Source organism: Neodiprion virginianus, chromosome 6, assembly GCF_021901495.1.
Source record: "Neodiprion virginianus isolate iyNeoVirg1 chromosome 6, iyNeoVirg1.1, whole genome shotgun sequence".
NCBI lineage: Eukaryota > Metazoa > Arthropoda > Insecta > Hymenoptera > Diprionidae > Neodiprion > Neodiprion virginianus.
Genome location: NC_060882.1, coordinates 22,658,169 through 22,678,327, shown reverse-complemented (window position 1 = coordinate 22,678,327; position 20,159 = coordinate 22,658,169). Strand labels below are relative to the sequence as shown.

The 20,159-nt window shown below is 39.6% G+C and overlaps 1 protein-coding gene across 15 annotated transcripts in view; it reads left to right on the top strand.

The window, feature by feature from the left end:
• LOC124306950 (protein groucho) overlaps positions 1–20,159 on the top strand; it is a 57,010-nt gene that overhangs the window by 12,227 nt on the left and 24,624 nt on the right. For 11 of the 15 annotated variants that reach the window (XM_046768151.1, XM_046768146.1, XM_046768148.1 and 8 more), the window contains exons 3-5: positions 13,412–13,521; positions 13,717–13,780; positions 17,983–18,030. In XM_046768151.1, the coding sequence (XP_046624107.1) occupies positions 13,412–13,521; positions 13,717–13,780; positions 17,983–18,030 (222 nt within the window). The remainder of the gene's footprint in view (positions 1–13,411; positions 13,522–13,716; positions 13,781–17,982; positions 18,031–20,159) is intronic. The other 4 variants (XM_046768155.1, XM_046768153.1, XM_046768157.1 and 1 more) reach the window with 2 other exon arrangements.

The following is a 20,159-nucleotide window of genomic DNA, read 5'->3' as shown; positions in this document are numbered from 1 at the left end:
TAGGATTGTCCCAAAAACGGTCAACCTGTCGTATGCTCTGAAAATTCAAGTCTTCGAAAGGCATTTTAAAAAACTCGAGGATTTGATTTTTTCTTTCTAGCGGCTAGGTACACTATAACTTTTCGAATACTTTTATTCGCGGTAGCGATGGCGGCAATTACCAGCGCAGTGTAAATTTTAAGCAAATAATTACAGTATTGTCATATATTTTTGAGCACACGTCGCTGTTGTTGTCGCTCTCTCATCTTCATCTTCTTTTCTCCCCTCCAGTTTTTTTTCTTCTTCTTTACCTTTAGCTCGAAAAAGGCTCTATTAATTAACCCCACAATACAGAACATCTGGCCTGCTATTCGTCGCTGCCTCTACGTGTTTATTTAAGGCAATTAAAAAGATACGTCGTCGTAATTACCGCACGTATATTTAATTCGGGTTCCACCGTCATTTGTCGCTTGGTAACTTTCGGCACAATCTCGCGTATTATTCCTTTCGCACTGCGTTATTAAATATGGACGATGGATGTTTTTATACCTGTACTAAACCACATATGCGAAATCAATTGTATATTATCGTTACACGTACGGCACACCTCGCTTTTCTTCTCTATCCTCGCAAAGAATGGCGCGATGCAAAGGAAATACAGCGCCATGTCGCTATTACGCATGTAACACACAGTTGCTCGTTCATGTCACCGCATTTTATCACGCATCTATGCAGATAACACATGCCTGTTATTATATGCAAACTGCAGTGAATACTTATGCCACTTTTTCCGCAAGCCTTGTTATTACCTCACACCCAAAATTAGATTACCTCACTATTCTCCCGCGTTCCGTGTGTATACCTGTATTATACATATTATATGTATAATACAATAAACACATCGTGCTTCAGCCATTAGATTACAAGCGCCAACTACCGTCACCTCGATTATTTTATCCGACGATTTTATGAATCTTTGTCTAATGTTATCCCCTCCTCCCGTTGCCTTCACTTTCCTCTTGCCTTCACTTTCCTCTCCCCTTCTCTCGGTAATTGACGTACCTGTGTTTCGAACAAGGATCGGCTGAGGGAGAAAAGATTATCCGATTATCGTATAATTTATTTTGTCTGTTATTTATTCCATCGACAATAAATTATATACCTATATATATATTATATTATATTATATTATATTATATGCATATATGTATATTTACTGAGATAAATATTGGAATATAAAGTTGAATGCATATCGTTAAATGTGAAATTTTACAACTTCTTTTTCCGCATACATCTACGCGTTGCAGCGAAGAAACCTCTCCCCCCTCCTCACCTTCTTAACTTGCGGCAGAGCCGTTTCTGAAATTTACGATCATTTTAACTCGCTGTTCTGCAGCAGGATACTAAAAGTTTTATATTTGTGTGCGTACGCGTGTGTGTTATACATACCTACTTGCGACTTGATTTCTTTCGACGTTAATACACAATCTTACACAATGAAATGTAACATCCTTCCACATCGATGTACGATGTTACAATTTTTAAATCTATTATCAATCCAACAAATCGAATAATCACTTGGCACCATACTTACGTCAAAGTGTCGAGTGGCCAAAATCACTGCGTGTCCAGGGGATCCCATACAGTCGTTATCGCAGCGGCACGGCAGCATGCAGCCGCGAGTCGAGTACGCGTGTTTGTTACGTGGTTGTACCACCTCATCCTCTGACGCCATATTCATATGCGTGCGTGTATGCATTATATATATATATATATATATTATATATATATGCGTGTGTGCATGTCCCGCGGGACGTATCGCACGAGGCCCTGCAACTAGAAATACCGAGGTTACATATTTTCATAGCCATTGTGTACGCGGTCGGACGGCGGCTGTAAGGACCGACTTACGAGTTTATACCCTTATACATACACGTAGACCGCCATGTTGAAGCTCTGATATAACGACACGGTCGCCGACGACGACCGACGCGACGCCACCGCCGCCGAGGTTCTTTCTCTGTAATATGATTTATGACATCGCGACCGCGACCTGCAAGACGTATAGCGATCCGAAGGAGAGGATCCGTACGACTGTGTTACACCCTCTCCTCTCCTCTCCTCTCCTCTCTTGTTCCTTCCTCTCTTCATCCTCTTTATCCTCTTCTCCGTCTTCTTCGTCTTCTTCGTCTTCATCTTCTCCTCCTCCGACTCTGCATTATAACCTTTCTCTTGCCTTCTTTCTCCTCTTTGCGCTTACTCATCGACCGTGCGTAGAGACGTGGCACGGCGCACTTCTCGGAGTGCGGAGGGTCGCTTATACACTCAGGAAGGACGGCCGAGATGGCGAGGACAACTCCTTTTCGATCGAGAACCCCTGGATGCCAAGAAGCATTCCTCCGCGTGCCAAGCAGCCTCCGCTGCCTCCTTCTTCCCAACTGCCAACCCTCGGCCAGCACTACCTTCACCACCACCACCACCACCATCACCATCGTCTGACGTATTGTAGCTACCACACGAGGCACGAAAGAACGAACGAACGAACGAAAGGACGGACGGACCGACGGACGGAGACTACGACCACCGGGATCTCCACCTACATAAATAATCTTAGGCTTCCTCCTCCTCCTTCTATCTCCGTTTCTTTTTTCTTCCTTTTATCTCTTTTTTATTTTTATTTTTTTATTTATTTATTTTTTCTTTCTTATTATTATTTTCTATTTCAAGAGTGTGTTCTCTGTATACACGCGTTACACGTATACAGGCTAATGTATGTGTACACAACGTCTCTTAAGCTCATGCTGTGGGAGGTCACGGGTTCAACGTTGAACAATAAACTGGGAATGAAAGGAAACGCTTTGGTTTTTTTTTTTTTTTTTTTTATCGCCGTTGGTTCCTGCTATTTTTGTTTACCAATTTTTCTTTTCTTTTTTTTTTTTTTCGAAAGATAATTTTTTTCAAGTCTCACACCTCGCTGCCCAGTGAGTACCGCGCAACACGTATAACGCGCGTTATACACACATCACTCATGTTCGTACGGTTCGTCTTACTTTTCTTTCTTTTTTTTCGGATCCGTTACGTAAGCATAGTCCAAAGTGTCAAGCAATTCTGCTTCGTGGTTTTTTATTTTCCAGTCTTTTCCTTCCGGCTACGACGAATTGACACGTAAGAAAATCAATAACACCGCGGGAACATCGTATAATCGTCAACGGATGAAATATACGTATACATGTACAGCACAATTTAACTGTTTCTCGGCTGCATATTTTTAAACGCGTTATCAGCTGACATCGGCTTGGGGACTGGTCGTAATTACTTGCTCCGGTAAAAATTCGTCTTCCATGATCTTTCGATTTTTTTTCTTTCCTCAACGACGAAAGAAAATGTTTTTTACACCGTACGAACGGAGAAATGCTAAGAAAGAAAAAAAAAAGAAAAAAAAAACAAACTTATGCGTAAAACGAACATCCTACAAAAAAAAAAAGATCGTTCAAGTACTACCTATATTACATTTAAGTGTCGGACTTTTATAGGCAAGTTTTACTCGACACCCTGCACGGTATCTATACACACACACACACACACACAGTCAGACACGTGCCTATACATATCGCGACACACCACTTTACACGCGCTTGCATACACGCATCGAAGCAGGTACGTGCATACCTGCTATTTATTACAGTCTTTGCGATATTGCCAAGGAAAGCTTTTCTCTTCTTCTCGATCTTTCCCGCATGCGGAGATGACGCCCCTACGGTGCGGTTAACCACACCGCCTCGCCTCGTCCACCATACCGATCGTTAAATAGCGATGCTCACTCGATGCTTTTACGAATACCTGCATATAATATGTATATCACATGTATATCCTCACATCGTTTGCGGCACTTGCCGCGTTTATTGTCTTCAATTTTTACGCTTCGTTTTTAATTTTTGCAACCAATCGATGACCCATTTCGTGCACGATATCGATGAATAATCGTTATCGATTGTGGGACATGAATTTATTAATCCGCGGAGTGTTTCTTATTATTTACGACGGCCTTATTTTTCACCCGGAAAACTGGACGCATATACGAGGGTATTGTATATAACAATGTGTTATTTGCGTGGCGTGAATTATTGGCATAAGCTGTGATATAATATATGTAGATTACACATGCCGTTGAGTGACAATAAACCCTTCTTACGCCCGTGGCGACCGGCGTGTTCGACGTTTGTTCGTTGGACGAGGATTTGCTTGATCAATGATCATCGGCTCGTTACAATACCCACCTATATGTATAGGTAATGCCGAAACTATACGCCAGGGATAATGACGGCATTACTTACACTCACAATCAGTCGACGGGTGCCGCATCGACACCCAGTTCGATACCGCCGCTCTGTCTATTCCATAATATTATACCTGCGTGAAAGCTCAGCTCGACATCCTCCTAACAGATTTCACGTATTATGTCACGTACGAACGCTGCGAAGCGCTGCACGCGCCGAGAGTTTGTATAATGCTGCACTCTCACTCGGGATTTCGATGCCTGTTTATGCGTACACCCTGTATGTACATGCGTGCATACATACGTGCATATGCACACGTTACACGTGTTCGTATTATATACAAGCGAGTAACGCGTGTGTTGTGTGCGGACATTGTCAAGGCGGTGGATATAATTCGATTGTTAATTCGATAATCAATGCTGGATTGCAGTTTGTATAATTCTCTACCGATTGATGGGTGGGATATGATGGTTGCAGCCATGTTATTAATACGCTCGATACGCTGTATTTTCAAAGGTCCGCGTACACGGGGCACATTTCGTGACGTCTCGATCAAGATTTTACGTCGATGTAGCAAATTGGTTTCGTCATTTTTTTGTATGAAAGTGTAAATAACGATAAACGCGACGGCGTTTCCGAAGTATGATTTCAAAACTTGAAACAAAAACGCCACTTTCTAAAATCTGATAAAATTCAGAAAAATCATGTAAAATTTAACGAAATTTCTGATGGATATTTTTTGGCCCATATTATAATGAGCTTTTACGTTAATTCTTACGTCAAAAATGGAATCCAATAATAACAATAATTTATTTTTTTGTTGTTCTTATTTATCTTTTGAAGTTATGAAATCTCCATATTTCGACGGGTGTTGAAAATTGTTTTTTTTATCTATTTGTAAGATTTTTCTGAACTCTTACAGATTTTAGAAATTGGCGTTTTTGTTTCAAGTTTTCAAATCATAGTTCAGAAACGCCGTCGCGTTTTTCGTCATTTACTTTCATACGAAAAATTATAAAGCCAATCTTAGACATCGACGCAGAATCTTGATCGAAATGTCACGGAATGCCTCGTACACAATATACCAAAGGTACACACATGTCCACCTACACATCATGGGTTGTATTGTTACACCTACAGTTCATTCGATCGCGTGAAACAATCAGTTAAATATGGTTGGAAAAAAAAACACACGGAAACAACAAATTACACACGTATCATTAACGTATGTGTATATATATATATATCATATATATTGTTTTGTTACACCTTTGTATGAATTTATGGAATAATCGCATGCTATATGTTTATTCCTTTCTTCTTTTTTCCCGATATACCTTTTCTTCTATTCTCACGCGGAATTATTCGAAACGGCCGGTATATAAGGCAGCGAGTAATATATTGCCCACCATTACAGGTTATCTCGGGCCTTTCGTTATAGTCACGCTCATAACTCTTATTATATTCTCACTGTCCCGTGTGCGTTGGTGCACGATGCGTCGGCCTGTGTAGGTACACGACCGTTTTATTTCTAGAGACCTGGTACACATAACAAATATTGGTGTTCCACATACACATATTTACTAATGGTTGTGCCCGTATATATATATATATATATATATATATATATACACATGCATATACATGGGTATATGTACACCTATATTACATACCGACGGTGTCGAGCGATAAAATCTATCACAGACGGGAACAAGCCGCGTTCTACCGTTGTTTTGTTTTCGATTTGTTTTTAGTCTTTGAAAAAAGTTTAAAAAAAAAAACTAAAATGAAAAAAAAAACAGAGAAGAAGAAATAATCCACAACGCAAGCGCCTCTCTTCAAGCGTGACGTCATTAAAGAAAAAAAACTTTTTTTTATCATTCCTCTTCTCGTATACTTATGCGACAATTCGTATAACATGTCGTGAAAGTATTATACATTGTTGTATATTTGTAGTACATTGTTATGTATTCAGCAGAGCAGAACAGAGCCGAGAAGTATCGGTATTATCTTGAATTGCGATTCGCTTCGAAAGGCAGTTTTGCTGATAAAATTTAACCGCAATTGCGTGAAACAACTTACTTGGTGTTACCGCGATGCGGGAACGGGAAGAACTTCGTTATAACAGATAGTTTTTTTTTTGTCTGCTGCAGTACGATTTTTATTGTACGTTTAAACGTCAATGATATAATACTTTACTACTTGGAGAAAAATTATATGCTATAATATTTTACGTTCGTTTCGCGATCATTGTGAAAGATGTTGAAAAAGTCTCTTCAGTTCGAAAAGTAATCGCATCGTCGAGAAGATCGGTCGATTGGTTTTAGGTTATTATTATATGAGGAGCCGCCGCCACCGCCACCGTCTCCTCCTCCTCCTCCTCCTCCTCCTCCTCCTCCTCCTCCTCCTCCTCCTCCTCCTCCTCCTCCTCCTCCTCCTCCTCCTCCTCCTCCTCCTCCTCTTCCTCCTCCTCCTCCTCCTCCTCCTCCTTCTCCTCCTCCTCATCATCATCGTCTACCGCCAATATGGAGCTTCGATAAAGGAGGAGAGAAAAAAGGAAAGAGAAGGCGAACGAATCGGAAATCTATCACGTAGGTGTACGTACGTATGTATTTATGTACAACCAAGCGTGAAAAAATCGAGGGGGGTCGATCGCGTGCGCGTCGAGTGTGGTTGAATTACTGCATATTTAAATGGTAAAATAAAACGTAATATTTTGGAGGAATGTTTGCCCGAGGGATAGTCGTATAAATTAATAAGGCTGAAGTTGGTCAGAGCGTGATGTTTAAACGTCTGCTACGAATTTGAAGTAAATAAAATCGTCATTTTGCATAATTATGATTACCTAAAATTTCAGCTGCGTGTCGCATGATAGAATAATCTTAAAAATCCAACATTATTCAAAATCATTACAAAGACGCCGGCTATTGCAGATTGGTTATTTACTTGGTTATTTTTTTTTTTTTTACTCCCACCCCAACGTTTGCCGTTACATATACACCGAAGTTGTACAGAATTTTAATTAGTACTCGTGAAAATTAAATATACCTGTGCAACGAGACTCTAAAACTCTACATGATTGATGATTACGCCTCGGATGCGATTTGAGTAAGAAGGAGAGAGTGAGAGAGAGAGAGAGAGCAAGAGTGAGACGGAGAATGAATTTGCGGCAATTGTGGGGCCTGCCGCCGGTCTGAAGGGGCGGGAGGGGGGGGGGATGACACGCCGGGTTATGGGTCGTAGGTCTATAATCCGTATCACAGTGACAGTGTAACGGTTGAACCGTGGAACACCCCCGCGCCCTCCGCCCTCCCAGGAGGAGCCGATATATTTTAGTTGAAAACATTCGAGTTCCGCAGGCAATCGATATGAGAGTAGAAACGCCGCCGATGCCCCGGGCCGAATAGTTATATATAGGTAGGTATATACATACACACATGTATATATATTCGTAACTATACGCGCGGGTGACTTACACCTACGTCATATATGGGCATATGTATAAGTCATCGTGTGTACATTCTTGCGGTGTTACGCGATTCCTCCTCCTCCTCCCCCGTCCGCCGCCGCCGAAACCCCCGCCGTTTACCGTGTCTGCGGTACAGGTAAACGGCTATATAGCATACGCCATGGATACGTACATAGATACATATATAGGTAGGTGTGTGATATATTTCATAGCGGGGATCGAGCCAATGACGTTTATTATAATATACCCGGGAAATAAATGAATCGAGATTTGATAGGTGCGTGTGTAGGGGTATGTCATGTATAGGTATAACCCATAACGCCATCGTGTTTATACGCGTATACCGAGAGTGGTACGCATGTGTGTATATGGAGTTAAATTTGGAACCGAATGATTTAAGTTTCCGCTCAAGTATTTATAAGCCTCTTTTGCGTCACGGATTCATCTATCCGTCCGTTCCCCGCCTGACCCCCTTTTCTCAGTTTTTCTTTCATACCCACCCTTACAACCTGGGTATAAAATAATTACAACAGTCATCGTCGCCGCTGATTCTCTGCTATGCATAACGGACGGTATTTGTATGTTAACGTAAACGCAGAGGCGAAGCACGAGACATTCGGACTTCACATCGTTACATCCTACAAGTGTACCACGCATGCTCGCGTCGTACCCTTTCGTACATATACACACGTGCGACGAACCACCCACGTTACACTTCTGTCATCGTGCAACCTGCGAAGCTGCAGGGATGCACGCTCCGACACGCGTACGATGTAGTGTAGCACGTATGGCACACGTATTGTACAGGCATTTGTGCGGCCGCGTGTACTCAATACACGCACACGCGTGTAACCCGTAAGTACGCGTATATGCCGGGCGACGTATCGAGCGAATCCGATTACATTATACGACTACCTCCGGCTTTGATGTATACCTCGTGTACGCACGTTTTCCTCTACAACGTGTGTATGTGTCGTGTAATATGTCTCATGTACACCCTCTGCGAGAACCATCGTGACACATGTCCGGCCCTGTAGTAGTAGTAGTAGGGTGCGTCTGTATTCATTAGATGGTTATATACGCTGCTGTGTTATGTAGGTATACAGGGTATACCTACATACTTGGAGGAGAAGGAGGAAATGAGTTCACCGTGTGATGTAAGAGATATGTGCATAGGTATATGTTTACTGTATGTGCGAAAAACACACATTATTATAAATGCGTTTATACAGATTTTTATACATTTGTTCTTGCTGCTTGGTATTTGATTCGAATTTTTTTAATTTCTACCAAACATTTCGCAAGGATCATAAAAGTTTGGCGTGTAAAATTATGTTTAAAGTGTTGTTGCCTTCTGGTTTCGAGTACCTATATAGTACAGTTTGGGCTGGAGGATTCTGTAAAACTTAGTTTTCACATCTCTCTTTTATACACGTATGAAAAATTCTTGACGGAACTCTTTGCGTTCAACGGAGATTTCGTACAATTTTTTTTTTTGATAAATTTTTTAACTATTGATATTCTCATTTGTTTATTTCTTTACTTATTTTTGCCTGTTACATGTCTCGTTACAGTTCGGAATGACGAGGTATTTACTGTTTTTTGAAGAAATGAAATCAAGTGTAATTGCAGATTTTTTGCTTCGGCTTAACGATCCGGACTGAGTGTGAATAGTAATAAGAATAATTGGAACGTGTAACGTATCAATGCGTTAAGATTTGATTTCAAAAGACCCCGTTTTTGTGTACAACAGATAGATTTCGATAAAATGTCTCGAATTGAGAAATAGTAGAAACTTATGTTCCATGACGACTTATTTGTCAATAAACTCAACAGCTTGCAGATTTTTTTTAGATGGAATTCGAAACGATGCTCGAGGTTTTTCGAGTGGCAGCTTGGCCAACATCGCACCGACAGGCATATCTCTCTGTTCTTTCACTTGAACGTGATGAAAATACGACATATCATATATGTATACATGTATACATGTATGTATACCTACTCGATCGTTCAAGCCGTTGTAGCGGCCTGATGGATCGACGAAAACTCAACAAACGCACACGCAACGTCGTTCGTGGTAGTTTGTTACATTAAAATTTGACGAAAGTGCCGGATAATGGTGAATTGTTGATGAAACGGCCGGCGCAACGTAATGTAAAACGCCACGATAAAGGGTGTACATGTTTTATTGATCAAATACCGACAGCGACAACCTGTTCGATGACTTTGACGTCGCTTTTGATGATTGCAACAAGTGAACGACTCTAACACACCAGCAGCCAGCCCGCTGCCTCTCCATTTTCTGTCTCATCAACCCCGCACAGAGCAGCCGCCGCTTTGAACCGAATTCAACAAGTGGCCAAATCATTCTCTTCGCTTTCGAAATGAAAAATCTGCGAACAAAAAGCAGCCAAAATTTCAATATAAATTCTAAATCGGACGAAAATCATATGCGGTAATCGTCACTCCGGCAGACGTTTGTCTCTCTCGTTTCCGAATACTTTCAATCGTTTCGTACATCGTGTCAGGTTGTGCCGAACGTTAAACCTAACATTACACGTGGACCACCGCTGTCGGTATCTGGTGTTATCTGTCCAACGATCGGCGAGCCTGGAAAGGAGGCGACGGATTTTTATTGTGGATATTCGATTGAGATATGGCGGCGGCGGGGAGGAGGGTGGACGTAAATTAGATTGTATATCTCTGTCTCGAGAGGTTGAGCCGTATAACGTAATTAACCTCCTCCGAACATGGAGGAGAATTTGCCGCGATTGTATTTATAAGCTTTGATACTTTTCATTGTTAATTTTGAACATGCGGTCGGTGGGAAAATCGATTGGTTTAAAAATCGTTGGGTATAAACCGTTTTATCGTGTTTAAACTTTTCACCTGGAATTCGTTAGAATTTTTCATTCCAATTAAGATAATATTAAAAGAGAGTCGTGATAGTAAAAGTTTTGGCAAAACAGTTTACTCGTTGATAGGTAGCTATCTGCGTGATATCCGGTGATAATAATTTCCATGAGAAACGTGACGATGATGGGTTTCCGGTGAATTTCACTGTATCATGAACGACGATAAGCAGATTGAATCTGGCTGGTTTTGTACGCAGGCAGAGCAGGTCTTTCTAACTAACACTGACGTTTTAATTGTTATCTTAAAACGATCCGTGGGGTGATAATTTGTTGATATACCGTCTGCGAGGCTGCGCGAGGCGAGGTGAGGCGAGGGTGAACCGGGGTCTTATTGATGTGGAGGACGACGGAGAGAGAGAGAGAGAGAAAAAGAGAGGAAGTCGAAGGGCGACGGTGGCGGAGGTAAAAGGGGAAGAGGAAACGACGGTGTATGGAGTAGGGAAGTTTTGTGGAGCGAGTCTCATTAAGGACGCCTTCAACCCCAACTCTTCTTATATACGGTAGAGATGATGCCGTATGCCGACTACACTCGCCTCTTCACCTTCTCCTTTTCCTCCTTCTCCTCCTGGCTTCCGCTAGTCTTTTGTAGAAGGGACTTTTCTGTATGCACCGGTGTTCCCTTATACTCGTCTCACTCTCGTTTTTCAATCCTTTTTTTTTCCCTTTTTTCTCTTTTTTATTTCTTTCTTTCTTTTTTCAACTTTTTTCAACTTTTTTTTAATACCTTTTTGACCAGCGCTTTTTTTTCCTTTTCTGTTGCATTCTGCGTCGGTTTGTCATCCTTAACTTTAACCCCTACTTGTGCTGCAGATCAGCGCTTCTCAACCTTGGAATGAAAATCGAGCCTCAAATTTTAAAGATTATACATACATGTACAGCATATAAAAAATTGATATTTAAATTTGATGATGATGCTTTTATTGCTTGTCAGATTGTTTAGCATAATGTAATTAAACCCTGCGTCTTCACTGCGCACACTTCAGTGCTAAGCGGATATTGCAAAGCTCTTATTGTAGCTAAATTTGAGAATTTTTTTAACAATGAATCAGAGAAAGGTTTTTAATCCATAAACTATTGGAGTACGATATACATATATTTTTCTGTATTCAAGAACTTTTTTACGGAGAATTTCATGTAAAATGTGGACTGTCTACAGTGGATACCGTGTATCAAAAAGTAACAGCGGGGACGGAGGTTCAAAAAGTTCATTTCCAAAATCTGCTACGTTGCCAATACAATTCGTGGATGGCCAATGAAGAACATCGAAGTTTCGTTACCGCTAATTGTGATAATTGACTGTTGAGTGTTGTCACGATTGCTTAATTGATCACGTGTCAATGAAACTAATCGCAGTTACGTACCTACACGTTTCTCCCTTTTACGTGACGTGATTACTGATCTGCGTGTTGGATTCGAAACTTCTTCGGTCTTTGTTACCAAGTGGTAAAAACTTACTGCGGCGAAGAAATCCCAGAGAATTTTTTAGCCGCCGAGCCTTTTTCGCGGATTAATCATGTTTCTTTTCTACTCGGTAGCCGATGATTGAAACCTTGAGCGATAGAAACTTTTCACTCTTGTTGTAAGTTACAGAGCGGCTGACCGCATCGTACAGTCAACAGGATTTCACGACTAACGAGGTGTGCGGAGAGTCTTTATCACAATGGGTTAACCATGTTACCGCAAATTGTACCTTTCTTATCGTGTTGCAATAACGAAGCAATTATCTTCGAGTTGAAACTACCGCTTGTAACAGCGTGGATATGTGCAATGCAATATTACAGTAATCGGATAAAAAGTGTCCGAAAGTATAAATTAAATACGATGATACAACCTACTACTTACCAAGTTTTGTGAATAAATTCCTTTTATTTGCCTGGCTGGAATTTTAGTCCGTCAAAACTTTAACCCACGTGCAATTATTACAGGCGGATTTACGCGAAATCCTTAAGAAACTTTTCTCTACCCAAGTCACAGCTTTAGTGAGTTTGTTAATAATTTTAGTGGCGTGCTAGTTTGAAAACAAGTTAGATATGCATGGAGTAAGGGTGATAATTTTTTATCTAACCATTTTTATTTATATTATTATTATTTTTATTTATTATATTATGATTATTACTCGCATTTACACTTATTCAGTGGCCTGTCGTTGGTTTATACGAGTCGCGGAGTGAAACGACGACATACCGCACGATTATTTTATAAAAAAAAGACGCGATATTATATAATAACGTGTCATAAAAATTATAGACAACCGAATGACTATTTATTGTAATATTATGCACGGAACGTTACTCGCTAATAACGCATTATTGGATTTTCGTCGCCGCTCTTCGGATCGAGCAGCTCTGTACAGAATACATTATTCAGAACTTTACTTGGCAAATGAAAAGAAAAAAGAGAAAGAAAGAAAATAGTGTCGACGATTTTTCAATTCTGTAATCTCCGATAATAAAATAGCAGGTAGCCTGTGTTGTTTTTTTTATTATTATTTTTTTTTTTTTTTCTTCATTTCATCTCTGGTTCGTCAGCCCGAGCGAAATTGTCGAATCGCGTACCTTTTGTTTTACGTTGTATGCGAAAAGAAAATGGTTAAAAAAAGAAGATAATAATTCATTAATAACGAAATGTCAAAAGCAGAACATAGTTTTTTCGTTGGGGGATAAAGAATCGGATCTTTTTTTTTTTTCGTTTTCTTTTTTATTTTTATTATCAACTCGCGCGAAACGGTCGTAAAATGAATGTGATTTTTAAATTCATTTTCTTTTTTCCAGGGTGGCGGTGGAAGTGCAGCGGGGGCTGCCGGTGGGCTGAAATTTACAGTCGCCGACACCTGCGAGAGAATCAAAGAAGAATTCAGTTTTATTCAGCAGCAGTATCATTCGTGAGTTGATTTTCGTGTATTTTCTGTTCAAATGTATTTACCTATGACCTCTTGTTTTCTCGATACTTTTACTTACCTATCCTAATACTCTTTTCTATTCACACCATACCCGCATAAACGATGATTATCTCTCCTGCGCGTACGTATTCCTTTTGCGCGGCGATTTTCATTTTTCTACAATTCTTCATTTTTCAGGCTGAAGTTGGAGTGCGAAAAGCTAGCTAATGAGAAGACTGAAATGCAGAGGCATTACGTAGTGGTAAGTTGTTTAATTGTTACTAATTATTTAAGCGCTTTCTCGCCGGCGAGGACTTTTTCACTTCATACGTACACACGCGCACACACCGTTTTGCCCGGTTTACGAGGTCTATTCATTCATATTATATGTCTGCTATTAGTATTATATATAATATATACGTAATTAATTATCATTTTAAAAACAAACTAATTTCTTTGCGTATAAGAGCGATGGGTTCCTTAAATGCGTCATCGACGTTTATAATCTCGATTCGGTGTAAACTCGTTGAAAATTTTTTCCATGCCACCGATGCCGAGTAGTTATAGTTTCACAAAAACAAAGAAAAGGGTCGTAAAATTATAAATCGTATTCAAAGTTTAGTTGAGTAAAAACAGTACCTATAGTTTTCTTGCGTGGTTCGAACATGTACAATGGACGCTATAGCAATGGGGGGATATACCGCAAGCTGCGGTGAGAGTCAGCTGACGTTTGAGGTCTGCACAGATTTTCGTCACGCCTAATTTTCGCAAGTGTATATTTTGAAAAACTGGTGGTTGTGCTGTTCTGTTTTTCGTCCGAGATGGTTGTTGTCACGTATTCTTTGAAACGATGTTCAATAAAAGTTTATACACTTGCGAACGAGCGTACACTTTGTCATTCAGTCGTGCATTACGGGTACCTAATTTTTTTTTTCTCTTATTTTTGTTATTCATACAAAACTTGCGCTTAATTGTCTCAGTGATGTTTTACCGTGGCTAAAAAATCGTATTGAAAAACCGAAGAAACGTAAAAAAATTTCAGAGTTTTTGGGCGGTTCTTCAATTTAAACACGCGAAGCAGCACAAAGAAAACCTACATATATCCCGTGAATATGAAGTTGGTAACGTTATTGTAACGGTTCGCGTTACGCAAAAGAAAAAAAAAAAAAAAAATGGTTATTTCGCAATTTCAGGAATGTCTGACGATGTGGTGAATTTTAATATGCCAAAATATATTGATATTTTGAAAGCTCGACTACCTCAGTTACTATAAAATTGCTAAACAATGGTTTTTTCCCCTCACGTTTCGTTACGTTAACGTTACTAACTTCAGTCTGGTAATCCTTGAAGAGAACGATGAGGATTGGATTCAGTCCTGCAATTGCAAGGAATGGGTGCATGAGGCGCGCGCAGATATTCCTGAGTTCTCTCACCAATACATTTGTGACCATTGCAAGGTTTATTAATTTTTTAATCATTTCTCTCTGTTCGTTACTATCAGTGTCCAGTACCTATTAGGTGCCGTTTTTCTAACTCGCTAGTTGTCAGTACTAAATGCAATAATATTTTTTCCTTAGTTTAACGTTAACCATTAAAAATACTAGAGACACTACGGAAGATTGTCATAAAAATAAAACAAATCATACTTTTACGTAGGTTACGATTTTATTAACGAATAACCTTATGTTTCCGGCACTGTGGTGACTTCCCCCTATGCACACATACGAGGGAGCAACTTCGTGCATACTTACGCATTATATCATATTATGTAAAGAAAAGTTAGTCCGACGTCAAATTTTGAGACCGTCGATGGAGTAATAAATGTTTTTTTTACGCAATTAGCGAGCACTTAAAATTTTCTTGGGTGAAATGTCATTCCTGTCGGATTGGCTCGATTTTCAATAAAAAAGAGTGACATTTGACTCAACAAAATTTAGAGAGTACGTACATATGTACCAGCGCTACATATATTTTGACTGGACCAGCGAAAAAGAAGGATGGCACGAACGAGGGAACGGACGGACGGATGTACGGAAATTGAATACTCGAAATGAAATATTAGGGCGTATGTCATTTGTTTGCGAAAACCGCCCCCGCCCCCGCCGCCGACCCCGACCCCGACCCTCGGTAACAACAACGCGCGACGCGCAGTAAAGATTTCCGCGAGGCGGCATCGCACCCCCTACGCCGACTGTACATCCCTGTAAACTGCTACACTGACGTGACACACCAGGCAAGCGGACTACCAGGGTGTTGGGACGGGGATGGGGGTGGGGGTGGGGGTGGGGGTGGGGGTCCGTCGTCCTGACGGGGAACGGAGGGGCGGGAGGTGGGGAGTTCACCCGGTAATCGATATCTCCAAGTAAACGCGGAGAGCGAGGGAGAGACAGAGACAGAGATAGAGAGAGGGAAGGTCGGGTAGACGGAGAGAAATGGAGAGGAGAGATGCAAACTGTTGTCAACCGTCGACGCTATTATATTATCGCGCTATCCACATTTTCCTCCCTTCGTATAATATTGTACCATTGCGTATAATATATACGCGTACATACACACACACGCACACAAATATATATATATATATATATATATATATATATATATATATATATATATATATATAGATGCGGATGTATGTGTTTAAAGAACTATCCACCTATTATAAATATAATATTTACAATTAAATCCGGGAAATTTTTCGCTTATCCGCTCTTTCGGTTTATTTCAAAGTATTCCTCCATCCTAGTTTACGAGAGAAATTTACTCGAATTTCCTGTACGATAACGCGTGAATTTGACGGTCATTTTTTATTATAGAAATTATTTCAATTCAATTTCATATTATACGTGCGAAATAAAAAATTTAAAAAAAAACATGGATTTCAGAAAGATGTAAGAAAATTTGTAGAAGCTGGTTAATTACAGTCGGTTAAAGCTCTTCGATCAATTATTTGTTAATGGTAAAAGATTTGTAATTGGACAAATTGCGCGGCGTAAATGTGATTTAATCATTCGCGGATAGGCGATCAAACACGGTGAATATCACTTTGCCGACGCATTATATTATCATCATTCTGCAGTATCGTGGTAATTAGGTACTTACGTATTCTATAGTTTGCGGATCACTTAGTAATTAATTTTTTTTTGTTCAACCCTCGGGATTCGCAGTTCGTAATTGATATGCGCGAAAGAATCTCTCAACTTTGCGTCATAGCGAATATAGCCATATCTGTCCAGAGGATCTCGACGAAAGGAGAGAAAACGAGGGTGGTCCAAATTATGTTGCGTTTTCATTTCTTGTCACGTCAGATCGATTAACCGGTAAAAATTTAGTCTACAAATACTTAGCGGTATCTGTTATACCGATTTAAAATTATTTTGCCTATCGATAAAATGATCTTGAACAACGTTCAAAGGTTGTTTTCTCATATTTTCCAGCATTATCCAGCACGTAATGATCGTAATTATTAGGTCTTTTAAAATGTTCGTACAATGCGTAATATTTGACGGCAAACTGGAGCGAAATGAAATTTTTCTTCGATCGAAGATAATTCAAATTATAAAAATATATTATAATATCAAGTTATCAAATGGCGCCGAAGGAACTAGCGCGTGTAATCAATTCATGTAATGAAAAGTGTATAAATGTAAAAAAAGAAAAAGAAAAAGAAGAAATAAAACGAGGACAACGTGCAAAGAAACGAGAATAACCTGTACAAGTGAATAAGGAACAAGGCGTTAATCGGCGTAACGTACTATAAAACTGTACTCTATAATTACCTAGTACAGACATAGAATCGCATTGGCGAAGGTATGCACGAGCCTATATATAGCCAACGATACGAATACCCTCGAGGGACGGTTGTTATCAGTTGCATTATTAAACTCGAATATTTCCGTTGCTCCAGTTATCGATTTCGTATCTATATTTATGCGTTTGCGTGTGTGTGTGTGTACTATATTTACACATGTGCTGCATCGTGTCGCTTAGCTTTACCGAACAAGAGGTCGTCGGATTTTGGTCTAAGGGACATGCTTTATGAGATGTTGGAAATATTCGCTCAATGTCGGATGGCAGCGGATTGTTGCAGTGTTAAATTCCAAATTACCGCAAGGATAGTCTGGATCGGGCATTCGTTCTTTACGCGTACTGTACGTTATATAATGCGAAGAAAAGGAATGAGGGTTTGGACACCGATAATAAACGGCATTCCTGGTGCAACTGATACATGTTCTTCAAGTTCATTAAAAAAAAAAAAAAAAAAAAAAAATAACAAAAAAAAATAATTCTGACGCGAATCGTCGTTAATCATTGGTTAATATTATTAAAGGTTATTCTCGTTTTATACGCAACTTGGTATTTGTTGCACCTTGCGCCTTGTAGATATTATACTTATACTCGTATACTCGTTGATCTCTTTCTACATAATTTATTGCTGCGCTATCTTAACATTTCTTTCTGTTGCAGTACTATGAGATGTCCTACGGGCTCAATGTCGAGATGCATAAACAGGTAAATGTAGCTTTCTGCAGATTCTTTATCTTCACGTTGTCGTTAATGAAGAAATTATTTTACAGTCCTTATATGTACCTCGTGTATGCGAGAGAGTAACTAGGTTACTAGAAATCATGCCGCTCGTTAAACTTCCTTGAAATCAATGATAATAATGATAATAATGGTACTAATAAAAAAATGATGAAAATTTTTTTTTTTTCTGTTACGCACAACTTCCTTGTGAATTAATTTACAACTCTTCAACAATTGCGCATTCATACGGAGTAAAGCTGCTGTTTTTTTTCACCGTACTGTTCATCCTATCCTTAAGCGGAAAAAATGAATCCTGCACGTTGTAATTGCAAAGAGTAGAGTAAACCATATTTTGCATACGGAAGGTTGTCAAACTCGTCCGTCTTAAATCTTGGGTCACTTGTCGGTTCGTCATTTCTAAACTCGATTAGTTGTTAATTTGTAATCGTATAATGTATATTAGGGTGATCGACAAAAAGGATTTTTTTTGCTCTTAGCCTCGAAAATTTTAAAGGTAAGCTCTCTAGCTCGAGTTTTAACAGGTCGATTTCTTGATTTGTTAATTACTCTTCCTTGTGTATGCGATGTCTGTTCTAATGATAATAAGGAGGGGTTATTCACTTGTTGAAATCGCGGACCGATTTGAAAAGCGGTTACTTTGAAATCGCTTGAAATCACTTAAAATCAGTTGATATCATTGCAATCGTTTGACATCCGATCTACGAGTGAATAGGAACCCCCTCGGATGATATACTTTTTTACAGAGGTTTGAAAACTTTGAAGAATCAGCTTCAAATACCTATGCATGAATTTGAAAAATCTTAAAAGCTTGCGGTTATTTTAATCTTTAGTGTCAAATTATGAATGGAAAATAAAAATTGAAAAAACTATCTGTTCGACTTGACTTAGAGAGCTCGTTTTTTATGAATATTCTTTTTCTGTTTAATATTCACATTTCAGGGGGTAAGAGCAAAAACGATATTTTTTTTTTTGCAACCACCCTTACATGTATCAAACATACGAGTGACTTTGTTACATACATTTACTGTCAAACTTTAGCGTCGTTCATAATCTTTACTTTCTTTCACGTTACCATTCAATTACGTATTTTGCGAAGTGCAGTTTAGGCCAACTCTTTTCTATTACCGCAACACAGAATCGATGTGTCTTCGTGCCGCGTGCTTTCTTGTGCTTTTCATTTTGTACAATCCTGCGACATGTCATATTTTCCTAAATCTTTCGTTCTCTTCACCCCTAATAATCACGTACTTTTTCTTCTTCCAAGCTCTGTTTCGTAATTTTTAAAAGCTCTAAACTTGCGATGTGAATATCGCATCACTTACTCACGTTTAAACACATCTGTACGTAATCTCTATCGACGACGTATACTCATATACCTACGTTGGCCATTGATTGCTCCAAGTTGTCAACTATTTATGTATATATTAATATATGTGTATGTATGCATGTATGCCTAGATATATCCTCGAGTCCACCGCGAAACCCTTCGCCCCGCCGCCCCTAGGGCAACCCCCTGCCGCGCGTTGATATTCATTACGTGGCGATCATTTCTCACTCTTGTTCCAGGGGTGTCGGCTAATGGGCGGTGGTGCGGGATCCCCATCCCCATCCCCATCCTCGCCTTGCCGCCCCTTATTCGCCGACGCTTATTCTCCGCTCGTCCTTTAGTAATAATTGCATAGAAATTGAGCGAGGAGCGAAATTATTTTTACGTGTTTCTTCAAAATTCATTCGGTGTGCCTGTATTTTGTTGTTCCGTTTATTCGTTTATAATTTTTAAATACTTTTACACGTTACACCTGTATACCTTATAATTTTTACAACTCGCTGAGAAACGTAACACGGTGATGTGAATTTTGACGATATTTCATTGGTATAAATCCTTCGTGTCGTGTGAGTTGTACTTTTTTTTTTTTTTTCTTTTAATTCATTTCATATAATGTAAGGTATAATTTTTCGAATACAATATGTACGCGAACGACGCACAGCACAGACGTTATTACAGGTGCAGAGCACTTCGGAAGTGAGACTGCGACTCTGTTTCACGCACCCACACCCTCATCGACACACACACACACACACGCAGAGGTATA